Genomic DNA, 17393 nt, shown 5'->3' on the forward strand with positions numbered 1-17393 from the left:
ATATGAGCAGTTTGCTAAGTTTGCAAATGAGAATTGTTTTAGATTTTGTTAAATTAAAAATAAATAATTAGATAAAATGGATGGATATGTGCATGTAAGATTTTTTGGAATATTGTGTTGAATCAGTAAAAATGTAACCTTAAATATGATACTGTACTAGTAGGGAAAGAGGTGTTGTTTGTGGAATTATATAATTATCATTATCATTATTGTTATTATTATTATTATTATTATTATTATTGTGTTATTTATATATTTTTGTGTGTTTGTTTTATTATTTGTTACTGGTGGAAAAAGATGGCTGCATACTCCATTTGTGACTTGTACTCACTTTACACTGATACGTTATTAAACTGCCCTGTAAAATTAATATTGTCAACACTGAGTTAAAGTCAATAAACACAGTAAACTGCCCAAAACTAAACAAAAACATTTACCTTCTACATGTAGGCCAATGTAGGCCATCCCCATGGTGTACAGGTGCATCTCAATAAATTTGAAAATTATACAAAAGTTTATTCATGTCAGCAATTCAATTCAGAAAGTGGAAATGACACATTATATAGATCCATTACACAGAATGAAACAATTCATGTCCTAATTTATTTAATTTCTTCTAATTGTAATGATTATGGCTTACGTAACAAAGACCTAAAATTCAGTGTCTCAAAAAATTTGAATATTAAAAAAGACCAATTATAAAAACTATGTTTAATATGGAAATGTTGGCCTCTGAAAAGAACGTCCATCTACAGTCATGGGAAAAAATATTAGGCCATTGTTTTCGTCAATTTCTTATTCATTTTAATGCCTGGTGCAACTAAAGGTACATGTGTTTGGAAAAATATGATGGTTTCCTTGATAATGATTTTGGTTATGATCAGAGAAACTGATAAATGTCTAGATATCAGCTCTTAAATTAAACTCTTATGAGCTATTTTGTTGTTATCATTAAATTCGTCCAAACAAATGTACCTTTAGTTGTACCAGGCATTAAAATGAACAAGAAATTGAAGAAAAAATGGTGGTCTAATAATTTTTCCATGACTGTATATGCAGTCAATACTTAGTTGGGGCTATTTGACTTGAACAACTGGAAATTGACGTTTCATTATATTCTAATGTATTGAGATGCACCTGTAAACCACAGAGTGTGTGGGTGTAAACCTGGTGTAAACAGACACTCTGGTTGTGTTCCAGTTCGCATTCCGCTTCCTTCACTCAGCGGCTCTGGTTGAATATCCCTCCGCCCCTGCGTAGAGTGCATTCTTTCACACAGTCTGGAACTAGACCCGCCTCTCCTGCTAACGTCTGGCCGCTCGGGGAGGAGCCAGGTAGCGGCTACACTGACACGTAAGAACCCTGCGTAAAATTTAAGGAAGAAGTTGCATCTTTTCCTCCAGTTGATTGTCGGTACGGCTGCTTCGAGTCAGACTTGATGTATAGTTGACCTGTCCCGCACCAGAGGCCTGTTCGGACGCCTTAAAGCGACGCGGGACTGTCAGATAGAAGAGCCGACGCACAAGATGAGATTTTCAGCGTTTGTTTCTGTCCTGCGGTCGTTCGGCCCGGTGGTTATCGGCATTTCTTTAGGCTTTACGTTGAGTTTATTGAGCGTGAACTGGACGGAAGAAGCATGTTACCTTGACGGTAAGGAAGGAGAGGATGCGACTTTGAGTCAGGATGGACAGCTCAAAGGAGCCAGAAAGCCCAACTCTATATCCACTGTCAACGACGTGGAGTCCGAAGAGGATTTTGAACCAAGAATAGTCCCATATAAACAAGTCCAGCAGAGCGCCCCGAAGAAAGTTTTCAGGTGAGCTTCCCATGGTTATTTACTTTAACTGGTGAACACAGTCTGTGACCGACCGGGCTTAAAATACATGGTTTATAGTTGTTTTGAATACAGGCCACATTATTACAGACTACGGTAGGCTTACAGGCGGCCCTAGCTCATCCTCAGTAACTCATACTTCAATCACTGTGTTCAAACATTGCTAGGTGTACAGGTGTCACATGTGTGTATGAGATTGAATACTGATTTTTAATAAGACTAATATCGTCACCCTGTTAAAATAATCGCCTAACTCATTTTTTTCAAGTGTAGGAAACACAAAAAACTAAACCAAAAGTGTAACATATGACATTTATTGATCATTTCACTCAAAAAGGATCTAACAAAGGATGGCTATTGGCATAGTAATAACATTGTGTGTAAATTATGTAACTTAAGAGAAATAAATGACTTAGGATTTTTTTTAACATGCTTTTGTGACTTAAGCAAGATATGGTAACACTTTATTTTGAAGAGTCACACAAGCCTGTCAGAAACATGACAAGTATCATGAGCATTAATGTTACTTCAAAGTGTCATTAATGTTCATGACACATCCCTTGTCATGTTTATGACACGCTCATGTCACTCTCATGTAGACACCTTCAAAATAAAGTGTTACCAAAATTAGTGTCAACAATAAAACACTGATAAACTAAACTGAACTAAACAATCTCCCTCTAGCTCTTCTTTGCTGGGTTCTTATCTGATGCCAATGAATGTGGCAAATTGTCAAAGAAGTGATGATCTTAACAGGGTAAAATCACATGATCTGATCCACTGAGGATGGAGGTGATTTTACCATAGGTGGCCGTCATCATGAGGAGATGATTTAGACAAAAAAAAACTATTTTGACAAAAAATGACTTAGGCGATTATTTTAACAGTGTGACGATATTATAAAACCACATGGCAAGCAGAGGTGGGACCAAGTCATAATTTGTCTCAAGTCATTGCACTCAAGTCAAGATTAGTGTTGTCACCACACTGGACTTTCAAACTTCAATTCTATACCTTGAAAAGTATTGAGGGCGTAAGATTCTTTTCATTTAGTTTAATTTAGTTTTTTTAAAGCTACGTGTAACAAAGCTATAACATGACAATGTTTTCCCTTGGCAAGTAGCTGAAGAATAACTGTACTTCACATTAACAATAGACAGGGTGTGTATGTTTGTCAACTCACTGTTAGAGAGACCAGAGAGCATAGGGCCAGGCTGGTACCAGTGTATAGATACTGTGGAAAATTAGTATTGAAGCCATTGAGAACATTCAGTATTGATAACTCAATATACACTAGTCAAGGCAGTCAATACTAATTTCCTAAACTTTTTAACAACTGAGTAATAAGTTATACATTATTATTTTAAATATTTGTAAATTAAATAGTGCAACTGAACTTTATAATAATGAAAAAGTAATGCTGACATTGAACTAACTGGCCTATCATGATATTGGTATTTACGTACAAGTTCAGTGGTAAGTTTTATTTTATTTTGTCAAGTCAAATCTAAAGCCAAGTCCTATGACTCAGTCCACGATGATGTAAGTTGCCTCGATCAAATTTCCACAGAAAGTCTGATAAAATAGAAAGTGTCCAGCACCAGTTCTCTCTGTGGCTGGTTTCTATCTGTTAGCATTCCCTGCCACAGAGCTAAGATTAACTACATCTTATTCCATGCTGAAAGAGTTCAACCTTTTTTTTGTAAACAGGCAGACATTTCCAAGATTTCCTGGATGGAGACCTTGTTTGAATGTTAGCTCTCACACCCAAAGTGGTCGCATTGCACTGCAGTTCTGAGAAAGAGACTTTTCCCTGTGGAAAAGTTCTGCTGAGGTTAGACCTTAAAGCGTTTCAGCATTCAGGTTTTAAAGACAACTAGTGTCATGCAGTGGTTTGTAGTATAAGGGCTAGGGCTGATTGTTTACTTGACTAATCATTTAGTTTATGGAATGTCAAAAAGTGGTGAAAAAGGCTCATCACAACTTTCCAAAGCCCAAAGAGATGTTCAAAATGTATATCAAAAATATATCTCAAGGAATGCTTTGTGTGCAAAATGACAATTTGTGTATCAATTACTCACCCCATGTAACCATCAGTTCTAAAAGAAATATTTTTTTCTCCTGTCCCACCACAGTGAAAAAAGAATAACGACCTGAAATTTACAGAAAGTTCTTGATGAATTGTAAATTATGTAAATGGGGGACATTTCAGGTTGGACATGTAACAACATAAAAAAACTATATCAAAACATCCATTTACAAACTCTCACACAACTTGTGCAGTAAAGTCTCATTCACCCAGAGGCATAGCTTCCCATACACATGCATTTAGGCTGAATTCTTACAATTTAAAACGCTTTCACATAAACTTTGTTACGCATGTGCAGGCTACTCATCCCGGGCACGCCTGATTATACAGCACGAGTTGTGCGAGAGTTTGAAATGGATTTTTTTGATAGTTATATTGTTGCTAAATGTGGACCTCATTTACTTTTAATTTCCTAATTCAGATTTCCCAGTTTATTTATTTGGTTGTCTTCAAGAATTCAATGTAATGTGGGGTGAGTAACTGATATACAGATAGTTATTTTGCAGCTAAAGTATTCCTTTAATTTACTATATATGTATGCTATAACAGTAGCACATCCAATGCTGGAACCAGCAAATGTTTGGTATTTTTGCTCGGTAGAAAAGTTGCTGAGTCTTTTTCATTCTATCTGCTAATCATTAATCCACAAATTGTTGCAGCTCTAATAGATGCCGAACAGTATAAAAGAAGTGAGGTTGGTTCATGGTTTCGGCGATGAATCACTATACAAGTCCTCGCATGTTTACTTTTCCAAAGAGCTTATGGCTTCTCCTCTTAATCTGTGTGATGGCATATTTAAAACTCCCACGAAGTCAATGACTTTCGGTGGACAAAATCACAAGTTTAGTCTGGATCCAAAACTTCAGCTTTATATAAACTACAGCTGGTAGTCACATTGATGTGTTTTGGTGTAGCAGTTAGTCAAACCCCAAAAAATTATTTGGTGAAAGTCTTTTTTTAAAAGTGTATTTTTAATTGAAATGATTATTAAGCATTTATTTAGAAGCTCTTTGATGTCTTTTTCAGGGCTAAATACATCAGCACAGAGTTGGGAATGCGAGAGCGTCTGTTTGTTGGAGTCCTGACATCCAAAAACACCATAAACACTCTGGGTGTAGCTGTCAATCGCACCATCAGCCATCACCTGGACACTGTAATCTTCTTCACTGGCATGCGCAACCGAAAAGTCCCTCACGGCATGTTTGTTGTCTCTCACGGAGATGAAAGACTGATATGGAACATGTTTCAGAATATCAAATACATTTTCGACCATTACATCAATGAATACGACTGGTTTTACTTCATCCAAGATGACGCCTACACAGAAGCTGACCGCATCAAAACCCTGGTGGATCACCTGAGTATGGATCGAGAGCTGTACATGGGCAGTCCGGAGGAGTTCATAGGGGGAGAAATGGAAGGGAAGTACTGCTACGGAGGGTTTGGATACCTCCTGTCACGTACTTTGCTCCTCCGACTCCAGCCCTACTTGGAAAACTGTAGGAATGACATCCTGAGCGCAAGGCCTGATGAATGGCTTGGAAGATGCATCATTGATTACACGAACACAAACTGTGTCAGTGAATATGAGGTAGGTTGAGTCTATAATCACATTGTACTCATTCAACACCACACACCTCTCTTCTCAATAATACATCATTTTTTAATCTATAAAACTGTGTCTCAGCTTCATAATGTTTGATGTTTAAAGGGAGAAGAACGAGGCAGCTGATAGTTAAAATGAATGACGAGCAACGGGGGAAAAAATGCTCAGACTGTCACTTAGAACGGTTGTGAGACAGGTTACAGCAGGGGTTCTCCTTCTCGACAGTAAAACAAAACTGTGACGGGAGAAATCAGGCTTTGCCTCTGGGACAGCACTTAAAACTGACAGACAGCTATATAAAAGTGTAATTACCACGCTAGCACAGAGGTGGTATTTATATTACAGAGTAGATTGCTAATACCCTTTAGCCTTTCTTTTTCTACAGCCCCAGCAGCAGTGTGGAATAGGTAAACAGGAAGCAGAGAGCAGCTGAGTTCAGCCTTGCTTAGGTTCAATGGTGTGAAAATCCCCTGTGGGTCAACATGCCCTGCTCCTGTAATGTCATTAGCATTTAAGGTCAAACAAGCTCTGTGAAGTCCTGATCTGTCCCAGTGACCTCCCAGGTAATGGTTTTTGTTGCATTCAGCACAGTTTGCTTCATCAGTGCTAAAGTTTGTGTTCTGTGTCAGCATATTTAATTATATTGTTAGAAGGTTGTCCTGTATAAACATTTCCTTACAATATGCATGTAGGCCAGTATTTTGATGTTGAGTTATTCCACTGTCTGTTACTTTAATGTCCTCCTCCTTGGCTAAGTCACAGAGCAGGAAACCATCTTGTTACACAGTTGAGAGTGAGTTGCATGGCTAACTAAAGTGCTGTGAGCCAGAAGAGCTCCAGCCGAGTCCCCTAAATGAGGGAGGGAAGCAGGGGGAAAGTTAAAAGGCCTGGCGTGGGTGAAGAAAACAGCTTGAACACAGAGCCTGACATCAATTTTTCTGTTAAGAGACAACTTTGATGACAATTAGGCACGGATAATGCTTCACTAAGTGTACCACTACAGGCTGTTGGCAAACATTAACAACAGAGTGGCCACGCTGCTCAGTTAAGTAGTGTCTCCATTCTTTGTTCTTTTAATAGCTTGATCAGATTGGATTCACTTTTTTTAATCACTCAAGCTCTTTAGGTGACTACTCTGTTTTCAGCTTAAGTGACTGTCTCTTTAAGTGGGATTCTGGTGCCAGTTATTTTGTGTTACTATGTTTCAAATGTAAAATTCTTACCTGTATCTTTCTAGCCTTATTTCCCTGTGGTTGTACTTTATTCTATATAAAAAGTGGTGGAATTAATTCAAATCAGGCAACTCTTAAGCCTCATATTCCCAGAACAAATTACATTCCTGAAATGATCAAAACACCGACAATAGACAGTTGTTGCATCACAATAGTATCGGTTCCCACAAAGTGAATCTCTGGCTTCCCTTCACTATTCAATTATGGTCTAAACCAACCTGTTTGTAGTGGAGACGAGCCAAAGATGCTGTCTAGATACTGTGTAATGCCTGTTTGAAGTAGCACAGCATAACTAAGCCTGGAAAAACATTAAGCATGTTTCTGTCATTCCGGATTTAAGATGCCTCATGAAAAGACCTCTGTTTCTCCATAGGGGTTTCAGTACCACCATTATGAGTTGGGGAAAAACTCTGATCCCAGTAAAGAACAGAGCGAACACTTCAAGAATGCCCTGACTGTCCATCCAGTGTCTGACCCTGAACAGATGTACAAGCTGCACAGATACTTCACTGAGATTGAACTCCAGAAGACTTACGATGAGATTGCTAAGCTGCAGGTAAGCTGCTTTCAAGTGTCACAAATCACCCATGGTTCAGTCAAAAATAAAAACCTGTCTTCTCTGTGCTTACCTCTGGCTGGTTGGCAACTGTATAGAGCTGAACACTTCTTGTGTTTCCACAGGCAGAAATAAAGAACGTGAGCGTGGTTGCTTTTGAGGGCAACCGAAGCGCCCAGTGGCCCGTCGGGATCAATCCACCTTTTGAACCAAAATCTCGGTTTGAAGTTCTGAAGTGGGAATACTTTACAGAGGAGGAGATTTATTCATGCATCGATGGCGCTCCAAAGTGCGAGCTGCAGGGTATTGACCGCATGGATGTGGCTGATGTCATTGATGTAGCCATGGCAGAGCTGAACAAGAAGTACAAGCCTGTCCTACACCTTAAGAAGCAACAGCTGATTAACGGCTACAGGCGCTTTGACCCCATCAGGGGCATGGAGTACACCTTGGACCTTCAGCTTGAGGTGGTGAACCAAAAAGGTCACAGCCGTTCCATCACCAAGCGAGTTCATCTGGTGAGACCTTTAAGTCGGATTGAGATCATTCCCATGCCCTATGTCACTGAAGCTACAAGAGTTCACATCATCATACCTCTTACTCTGCAGGACAGGGGCTTTGTTGATCATTTCCTAGAAGTCTTTGCCTCTAATGCTTTTGAGACCAGTGAAAATGCAATCCTAACATTCTTGTTTATTTATGACCCAGTGGAGGCCCAGCAAGTTAACCAGAACGATATTTTTGCCAGCGTGAAGACCCAGATAAACACTTATGAACGCAAGTACCCGACGGTAAAGATCCCATGGATAAGCGTCAAGACCGAAACACCATCCCAGATCAAATTCATGGACATCATCTCAAAGAAGCATCCAGTTGACTCGCTTTTCTTCTTGGCCCACATCAACACAAATGTCAATTCAGAATTTCTGAACCGCTGCCGAATGAATTCCATAAACAACTGGCAGGTGTTCTTCCCTGTCCATTTCCAGGACTTCAACCCTGATATAGCCTTTCCCAACCAGCAGCATCCAGCCACGGTGGATCTGATCAAGGACGCAGGACATTTTGACCACAAGTCATTTGATGAAGCATGTTTTTACAACTCGGACTACATGGCCACACGCACGCGAATGGTCTCAGACGTCCAAGAGAATGAGGAGATTCTAGAGACTCTGGACATCTTCGATATGTTTGTAAAGTATTCGGATCTGCATGTATTCAGGGCAGTGGAGCCAGCATTGCACCAGCAGTACAACTACCAAGCGTGCAATCCACGGCTCAGTGAAGACATCTATCATAGATGTGTTCAGAGCAACTTGGAAGGTCTCGGTTCTCGCTCCCAGCTGGCCATGCTGCTGTTTGAGCAAGAACAAGGAAACAGCACTTGAAAACATCAGTAAACTTCTTCTCCTCCAAATCTTTAAATAGATTTTGATGCAAGCTAGAATTTGGGACAGCCATGTCTGGGAGCTGAGACTACATTTGTGACCCTGCCTGTCATTTTCCATCTTTTAGTCTGCATCAAGGATTATTCTAGAATTTTTAACTAGTTTGGAAAATATATGCAGTACATTCCTAATGAAACCTTTCCTTAAATGTTTACAATACTTGTCCATACAGATGAGTTTCTAGAACCAAATGCTTTTGCTACTTTGGTGATTCTGAAAGCTGCATTTAGCATTTTTGACCACTGTGTGGCAGAAACTCAAAACAGCAGAGCCTTGATGTAGTGCTGGCTTAAGGTTCGGGCAAACTTTCCGCATTCCACGTCTGCAGACAGCTGTGAACTTCTTTTCTATTCCTACGACAATTGAGGGTCTGCGTCAGTCTGGCATTCACATATGAGCATTTTCCATTTCACTTGGCAGAAATGTTGTTCCCAACTGCCATATTTATCAAGATCTTTCAACACGGAAAGAAAATGGTAATCGGATGTCTTTGTATTCCTTTGGAGATAGATTGTATAAATATGGTAACAGTGGATCACCCGAACACCTTCTCTCTAAACAAGCATCTATTTAGGTATAATCTGCTCTCGTTGGCCAACCAGCTGAACTGGATTGTGCAACAACTTGAGCATGAGCAGTCTGCATGCTTTCTATGTATACGGTCTGCACAAAGTCCTTTTTTGGGGGGAGCTGTACACAGACTGTGAGCATGGACATGGGCGGACAATAATTACGTCAGGCAGACCAAATCTGTCCGCTGTGGATGTGGAAAGTATAAAGCCATCCCGTTGTTATGTTTGTTTAAGATGTCCGCTTCACATGCAGTGGACACAAGGCTACATGGGTAGCCAGTTGAAGTTAGTCCTTATCTCCAGGGGTCCAGTGTAATTCCAATATTCACAGGGATTTTATCATACTTGGGCCGTTAACTCCTGGAAGAAATATCTCCCTTTCGACCATTTTGAGTTGTGGAGGTATTATAAAATAAACAAATATTAGAAGTGTAAGGTGCAGCTGCTTATAGTTTCTTTTGGGAGGGTTGAATTTGAAATCAAAGAGTTAAAAAGTGACAAAAAGCTGGTATATAGTGGTTTTGTTGTTTTTCAGTAGGATCGGAAGTGCTAGCAGCAGCGCTTTTACATTTCTAGAATGTCATTTCATTTAACATTAATATCAAAGATGCTGTTACATGGAGCTTTATCTACTAGATGTACGTTAGCATATTGCACCACAAGTTGTGAGCTCCTTCATGTTGAAACATTGTGCTTTTTTACTTTAATTTTTACTGATTTGGGTATTTTAAAAGCGCATTTCTGTACATGTGCCTTGACACTGAGTTTTCATATGGTGACTGTTAAAATGATCTTTCTGTTACACAGATTTTATATTTAACCCTTCAGGTGTTACACATCTGAACTTACAACATGAATAACAGTTCTGAATGGGTGAGAGAGATTATCTTTCACTGTGGATAAAGCTTGTTACATAGCTGAGAAAACTGAATGGATATTCAGTGAACCTTCAATTTTTTAAAGGTGACTTGCAAATTTCGTGATCACAACCATCCACAGGTTGTAAACGTGCCTCAATGCAGGAAAGGAGTTGGTAAAAAGTATCTTCTTCTTGATCTTCAGAGGTCACAGATGAACACTAGTATATTCCAGAGGGCCAACACTGTGTATTTGAGTTACAGTTTTCTCTGTGAAATCTTTAGATGTTGCAAGAACATTTACATGCAGGAGGGAAAGGAGAATTATGAATAATGAGGATAAAAATCACCTTGGTAAATGTCTGAAGTGATTGCCCAGGTGGGTCCTCATTGAAGTGGTACTTTAAAACAAGATTTAATTAGTATAGAAATGTTGAAATTAAGAATGTATGAGACATTTTTTCACGTCATCAAGTATAGCAGACTGATTTTATACTCTTAAAGAGGATGTTTATATGTTCCAAAGTATTTTGGACTGTATTGTTAAAGATTTTTGTAAGTTATTGAATGATGTCAGTGTCCTCCATTTCCTGAGCTCAGTTTTAGAAATTGTTGCTTTCTCCCAGCCGCAGTGCAGTCCAATGGGAGGCCTTTTCTACATTATTCAGTGGTGGTTGTGGAGGTTGAGGTACTGGACACCAGAAAGTTATTAGTATATTATGATGTGCAATATTACAGATAACACAACTGGCTAGATGTCCAATGGAGGACAGGACTTTTAAATTCAAAGACATTTGCTGCAAGTACAGCAGTGTGAATATCACGTTACACAAAGTAAGACTCGTGCTTTCTGTTTATTGTTAAGTAAATACACTGTAATTTCTTTTGTCAAGACCTTTTAATGTATTTTGCTGACACTAGACACTTTTCATCATCATATTTACTTTGAAATGGATCAAAATAAGGCAAGTCCTTTTTTTTATTTAACTTTAATCAGATTCAAAGTATCTGTTGGAAACACTACATCCACAGTTGTGATCCTCATCAGTGTTTGCTGTATTTTCTGCCATGTGAACAAAGACCACGGAGGTCATTTTTTTTTATAACGCATCTCTTTCTTGACGAGAGCAGAAAAGTGTGACACTAATAATGTGCGCAATTGGAAACTGAATCTTCCAAAAACCACTGTGAAAGATGGAGGGCTTAGATTACAATATGAAGTTATTGTGGTGATCTGCGTCGTCTCTGCCTTCTGTACACATGAGAAGCTTAAAATTAAGTGAGCGTGGCAGATTAATCACCAGGCGTTGTTAACAGAGCCACCATCGCTGAGCGAAGTCTCAAAGTATTTTGTCCATAACTTATTTATCTGTCATTTCTCTATGAATTATGCAGATTCTGAACTTCCGCACTAACAGAGACTTTCATGACATTCTCTGTACATGTATAAATATTTTATAGATTCTATTTTTAAGCCTTTTGTAGCTTTATGTACACAGCAATTGATTCTTTTATTATTTTTGTGACAAAATTAAACATATACTGTATTTTACTTTGTATGCATATGGGTACTAGTATAACCAAAGTGATACATTTTAATTAATGCTCATCACATTTAATTGTGTGCTGTAATTCCCAAATGAACTGTGAATTATTGTAATTTTTAAATAAAGAGTATTTGAATATAAACATTTGCTCTTTTTGCTGTCTTTAAAAATATATATGAAAATGGTATATTTTGTATTTCAGTTACAAAATCCAGTTTGTCCTTTAGGTGTCAGCGGAAGAGCGCAGTTACTTTCTGCAGCTCAGGTCCAAGACCAGGACAGGCTGCCAGTTGCTGAGGTGAGCAGCGTTATGAACAACATTTAGAAATTATATTTGTAACACAAACTGGTAAGCTTTTATCATACATGTTCCCAGCTCTGTAAGACTGCAGTTAACATTCCTACCCATGTCAGAGCCAAGGTATTCCTGATGTCTGGGTTGGGTAAAAACAGGGAAAACGTTGCGACCTTAATTACAGCTTTAGTTATTTCAAGGGTCCGTATGCACTACCCTGAGGCATGCTGTAAAACCACATAACTACAGAGCAGCTGGGAGTTAATTGTAAGTCATTATTTTGTACTTCGCTTTACGTTCGATCCCAGGACTTTCTCCTCCCACACAGGGACACAGTTGTTTCAAGTCTTCTAGAAACTGGTACTAGAAGTTTGCTGGTTTCACGACAAATCACCTGGAGGGGATTTTAAGAAACAGAGTGACACAAATTACTAGACATTAAGAAAATGGTCAAGAAATCACATTAACCTAACTAGATAATTACACTTCTTCAAAGACCCTCTGAGTTGAACCTACCTTTAGGATGCCTTCAGTCTTTTTGCAACCTTGTAAGCCATATTTGTAACAAATGTCTTAGTCAGTGGTGGAAAGGATTTAAAATGAGACATTTTGACTGTTGTGAAGAGAAAATAGACAAGTTACAAAGTAAATTGGGCTCTGGATTTAGGAGGCACTGGTTTTACCAATCTAAACTTTAATAGTTATTGTATTTACCATATTTAACATTTATAAAATGTGTTCTAACAGAGGAAATAATCACAAGTAAATAATCACACATCTGTACAAAATGTAAGCAATTCTTGTTTCTGCAGTGATGGTCCACTCCCTTGCTCTTTTATGATATGGGATGGAGTTCCTGCTTCTTAGGAATTCCTGACAGCTGCTTGTGTCACTGCACTCATATTTTCTCTCTTCTAACATGACCTCTCAGACCTCAGCTAAAAATAAGCGGCTGAAAAAAGGACATAACAGCAGATACTCTAAACTTAACATCGGTGGCTTGTCGGATGAAAATCAATTTTTGCGGATAATATAATAAGGAGACAAAGCACATGTGACTGAATGTCATGGAGCTATAAAAAGTCGGTAGGCCCAAAGAGCTGTGCAAGAAAGGAGCTCAGAGCAGACGCTCTGAGAGGAATGCAAGGAATGTGAGCTACATGTTGTCAAGCAGGGAAGTTGTCCCGTCTGCTACAGTACAGACCTGCCGCCCACATCAGTACCGTGGCACCTCACAGGGACAGCATGCTGTTCTAACATCAACTCTTTCTAATCTGTGTTTTTAAAATGCTTTTGCATACAGAAGTATTCAGGTTGAGTTTTTACAGTGCACAGCATCTTAAAGATAGAAACCCCTTCTTTCTGCATCAACTCCTGGCTCCAGCAACACAACTCTACAGTGATAATGCAGCCTCGTATTCATCTCAACACACCAGCTCCTGTGTGACTCATCTGAGGATAGCTACAATTATTGATGACAGAGGAGAAGATTGTTATGCATAGCCTGTACAGGATGCCATCAGAGACTGTGATTGGGAACCTTTTGAAAATGTCAAAGTGACACATGATTATGAATATTAAACAGCCATGTATAGCCCATGATTACTTGACAGGAGGAGGGGATTTGACAGATGGAGGACTGTGGGATCTCATTGTGGGCTAAAGATGAATAGCGATATTGCACAACAGAAAGCATCGATCAAATTAACAGAAAAATTATGTTGTCATTTGTAAACATGATATCCTGTAATGTGAAGTATTTCATAAAATTCCCAGAGTGGATTGTCAAAAGCCTGTCAAAACATAAAGGGGCTTTAAGCAGGTGTGATTTTGTGTACAACTTTAAAATCCAGTCCAAAACAATTTCCAACAAGACAGGATATGAGGTTAAAGTTTTGCTGATAGCAAAGCAGTTGCTCGCTATCAGGGAAACACGTGGCCTTTCCCATTTCCCAGTCTGTCCATCCACGATTCCTTTCCTCGCCTCCTCTCCTTGCATCTTAATCCAGCCCATGAGGGATATGAGCGGAGAAGGTGAGGAAGAGGCATTTCAAAAAATGACATCCTCGCCTCGCAGCTGTCATTTCAAAGCAACGTCAATTAAATAAGACATGGGCGCAGCTGCATCATCTGTCCATTGTCACGCCACTTCACTATGTCACAGGTTTCTCTGTTCACGGTACTATTTGATTAATTTAGTCATTTTGACTTCATTTTGTGTTCACAAATCCAAATATGCAAGTAGAAACTCTCCACAGCTGACTATCCATATCAAACAATACATTCCCTCTACATTTGAGTGTACAAATAAAGAAGCAGTTAAAACACTAAATCCACTGTAAGCTTTACAACATATTTATTTCACTTTTTAAAATATTTTTATCACAACCTTGAGTCCCTTGAGTATACACAAGTGTTTTGTATTTTGTCTCAATAAAGTTGTTAAAAATAGAAAGAAAATGTCACAGCCGCCAAAAAGACTTCTGCAAAGTCCACTCCACTATATTCTTGCTTATAGCTCCCAGGGCAAGAAGATGCATTTTATGAATTGGGTTGTCCTTCAAGATGGAGCACTGAGAATGATTTCCAGGTTGTAACCCGGCGGATTGAGGGACGAGGAGAGAGGAGGCAAGAAAAATTGAGAAATGGGAAAGGCCCACGATCTCCACCAAGATAAAGAACAGCTGCCTTGTGATTTAGCACACATAGTCCTGTGTTACAACTGACTGTGAAGTGCTTTCTGTCCCATAGCATTGTTATATATGGATGGTGGGGCAACTGTGGGTGAGTTAATTAAAAAATCTCTGGCGTTTCATCATTTCAGAAAGCACATTCCTAAATGTTTGTCCAATGAATACATAGCTCAACAAATATTTTCCATAAGATGATGCAAGTGTGCCTGCACTGTAAGTAACTTTAGGCTGATGAAGGCAAAAGGGTAAGCGAGGATAAGAGCTATTAGGAGGCCCAGTTAACTATTTCTACTGCCACAATTGTGTCAAGTCAGGCCAAATTTGATAGAACACTGAGTTTGTCCATCTAGTCTTAGAAATTCAGTACTGGCTTGCATTTATTTAGATCATCTAAAGCCATTAACCACTGCAGGAACTTAACATAACTTAATGTGCAGCCATCGTGTGCACCATAAGACTTACTTTTGTGTTAATCTCTTGCTTTCTAACTAAGTTCCTGCGGTAAAAGGTGATAATAAACATAAATTCCAGGTACTTTTAGGGTTTAGCAACAGTGCCGTTAATGGTGATCAATCAGCCAGAAGTTTCTTCACATCACAACAAAAATGACCACAACAAACACAACAACAGCAACTGCAACTGCCATTTTACTTCTGCATCTATATTGAGCAGGACAACCAATATAATAATTTTAAAAAAAGAAGACTGGAAAAAATGTCTGTTAGGCAAAAAAGACGCCTGGATGAGAGAACCATTAAAAACAAGAAGACAGCTAGAATTCTCTGCATCTGGTGTCGACACACGGCCAAACACTGCTGGGAGTAAAAAGATAAAACAGCTGAAAAACTACAAAGTGGTTTAAAGATCGACTGTAAAAAAGAAGTGGACGTAGCTTTCCGGTCTGAAATTGTGAAGCCTTTAACATGCTTTTTTTTTCAAATGGCCAGCAGGGTTGCAAAAAGAAGCCCAATTGTATGGAAGTCTATGAGAAAGTGACCCTACTTCTTACTTGATTTATTACCACAGCAAACAGTTTCTTAATGAGTTTATGATCTTAATTAGCTAGTTTCAAGTCTAAGAGAATGATGTTCATTTTGTAAATTATGGTCCTATTTAGAGTGAAAGATATTTAGATATTTAGACATTTAGATGATAAAGCAGGGTATTCTTAAGGGTGGGGCTATCTTGTGATTAACAAGTTAGTACCACATCGACCTATCAATTGGAATAGAGTCGTAGCAGTGTGTATACATGGCAATGTGTACATTTAAATAGTTATTCTTATGGGGTGAAATATTTTGAGTGGCTGGATGCCTTGTTCAGCATTTGGTTGTAATAAAAGACACTCTAAAGAACCAGCTGTTCATTTTCACGGTATGTACATGTTACGCTATAAACATAGGACCCTTTTCCCCCGCTTTTCCCAAAAAGGGTCCTATGTTCCCCGGTCTGTTACTTTTTCCTCCATTACTGCCAAAATCCATGGCAAATAGGCCTAACCCTAAGCCTAACCCTATTTAAAAAGCCAAAAAAATGAACTGCAAAGTAACCAGAAAGTAGCTGCTGTGCAAATTTAGGTTTTGCTAACTGCTTGAGCTAAGGTGGGCCATGCGACAGTAGGCCTGCTGGCCATGCTGAGAGTCTACTGTAAAGATTGATAGATTGCGGGGAACATAGGACCCTTTTTGTGTAAAACGGGGAACATAGGACTTTTTTTCTAAGGGTCCTATGTTCCCCACTCAGGGAACATAGGGATGACCCCGATAAAATGAATATTACAGTAAACTAGCTAGCTAGCATTAGCTGGTGATTTAACGTTTGCTCTGCCGGGCTGTAACCACCCTATCCTCTCAATATGGTCACTTCTGACTCCAAAAAACCCAGATGTTGATGGACATAATGCCGACCTTCAAAGCAGTAGATGCTAGACTGTCCTTACCAAACTGTGGTTGATTTGGTTTGGTTTTAGCACGAGGAGGAAAATTGGTTATGGTAAGGTTAAGATTTATAGGGTGAGCCAATCAGAAGCAGAGTAGGTAAAATCACAATTCTCATAACTACATTCGGTGGGTACGATCTAGCATCTACCCTGAAATATGTTGGTCCACAAACCAAAGGGTGACATCACAGTGGCTACATCCACTTCTTTTAAACAGTCTATGGGTTCAAAGCAGTGCCCTGGAGCTAGCATAAATGTGCAAGAAGATTCCTATCTCTACTTCTTTGATTTTCTGTCCAACTTATAATAGTTGGTACTACTGTTGCCTTTTAATAGACCTTTGTAAAAGATCAAATTATAGAAAGCCAAAGGTTACATTTAAGTTCCTGCAGCACATAAGCAAGTGATACCTTATGATAATGATAAACATGACTATGAATGAATCAATGTAAGAGTTTCTATTTTTATTTTTCATTACAACATTGCTAACTTGTGCTCTTTAAAACTGTTGTGACGTTGTCCCGCCCACTGAGGATTAGGTTGACCAGTAAGAATATTTCAGCCTCCAGAGCATTTTTTAAATTAAACTCTGAGCTGTTGTCCTAACTCTACATTTATTAGATAAAACCTTACCACTGCAATAAAACTTCATGTTTTCTTGCTAACCATTCCCATTTTCAAACATTCCTTTTTTTCATGGATCAGCTCAGCCGAGTCGCATCAGC

The 17393-nt window shown here is 38.9% G+C and overlaps 1 protein-coding gene across 1 annotated transcript; it reads left to right on the forward strand.

Annotated features, from left to right (window-relative positions):
- The first annotated feature begins 1360 nt into the window (after nucleotides 1-1360).
- Nucleotides 1361-11882, forward strand: chpfa (chondroitin polymerizing factor a). The gene is made up of 4 exons (XM_059343153.1): nucleotides 1361-1816; nucleotides 4950-5514; nucleotides 7135-7317; nucleotides 7443-11882. The coding sequence occupies exons 1-4, from the start codon at nucleotides 1527-1529 to the stop codon at nucleotides 8703-8705; spliced, it is 2301 nt and encodes a 766-aa protein (XP_059199136.1). The 5' UTR covers nucleotides 1361-1526; the 3' UTR covers nucleotides 8706-11882.
- Nucleotides 11883-17393: the final 5511 nt, after the last annotated feature.

This window comes from Centropristis striata, chromosome 10 (assembly GCF_030273125.1).
Source record: "Centropristis striata isolate RG_2023a ecotype Rhode Island chromosome 10, C.striata_1.0, whole genome shotgun sequence".
Classification (NCBI taxonomy): Eukaryota; Metazoa; Chordata; class Actinopteri; order Perciformes; family Serranidae; genus Centropristis; species Centropristis striata.

What these genes read in the sequence shown, in the direction of transcription:
- chpfa (XM_059343153.1), top strand. Translation starts at nt 1,527, where the DNA reads ATGAGATTTTCAGCGTTTGTTTCTGTCCTGCGGTCGTTCGGCCCGGTG. An exon ending in ACTGTGTCAGTGAATATGAG is followed by an intron (nt 5,515 to 7,134) that starts GTAGGTTGAGTC and finishes GTTTCTCCATAG; the next exon opens with GGGTTTCAGTACCACCATTA. An exon ending in ATGAGATTGCTAAGCTGCAG is followed by an intron (nt 7,318 to 7,442) that starts GTAAGCTGCTTT and finishes GTGTTTCCACAG; the next exon opens with GCAGAAATAAAGAACGTGAG.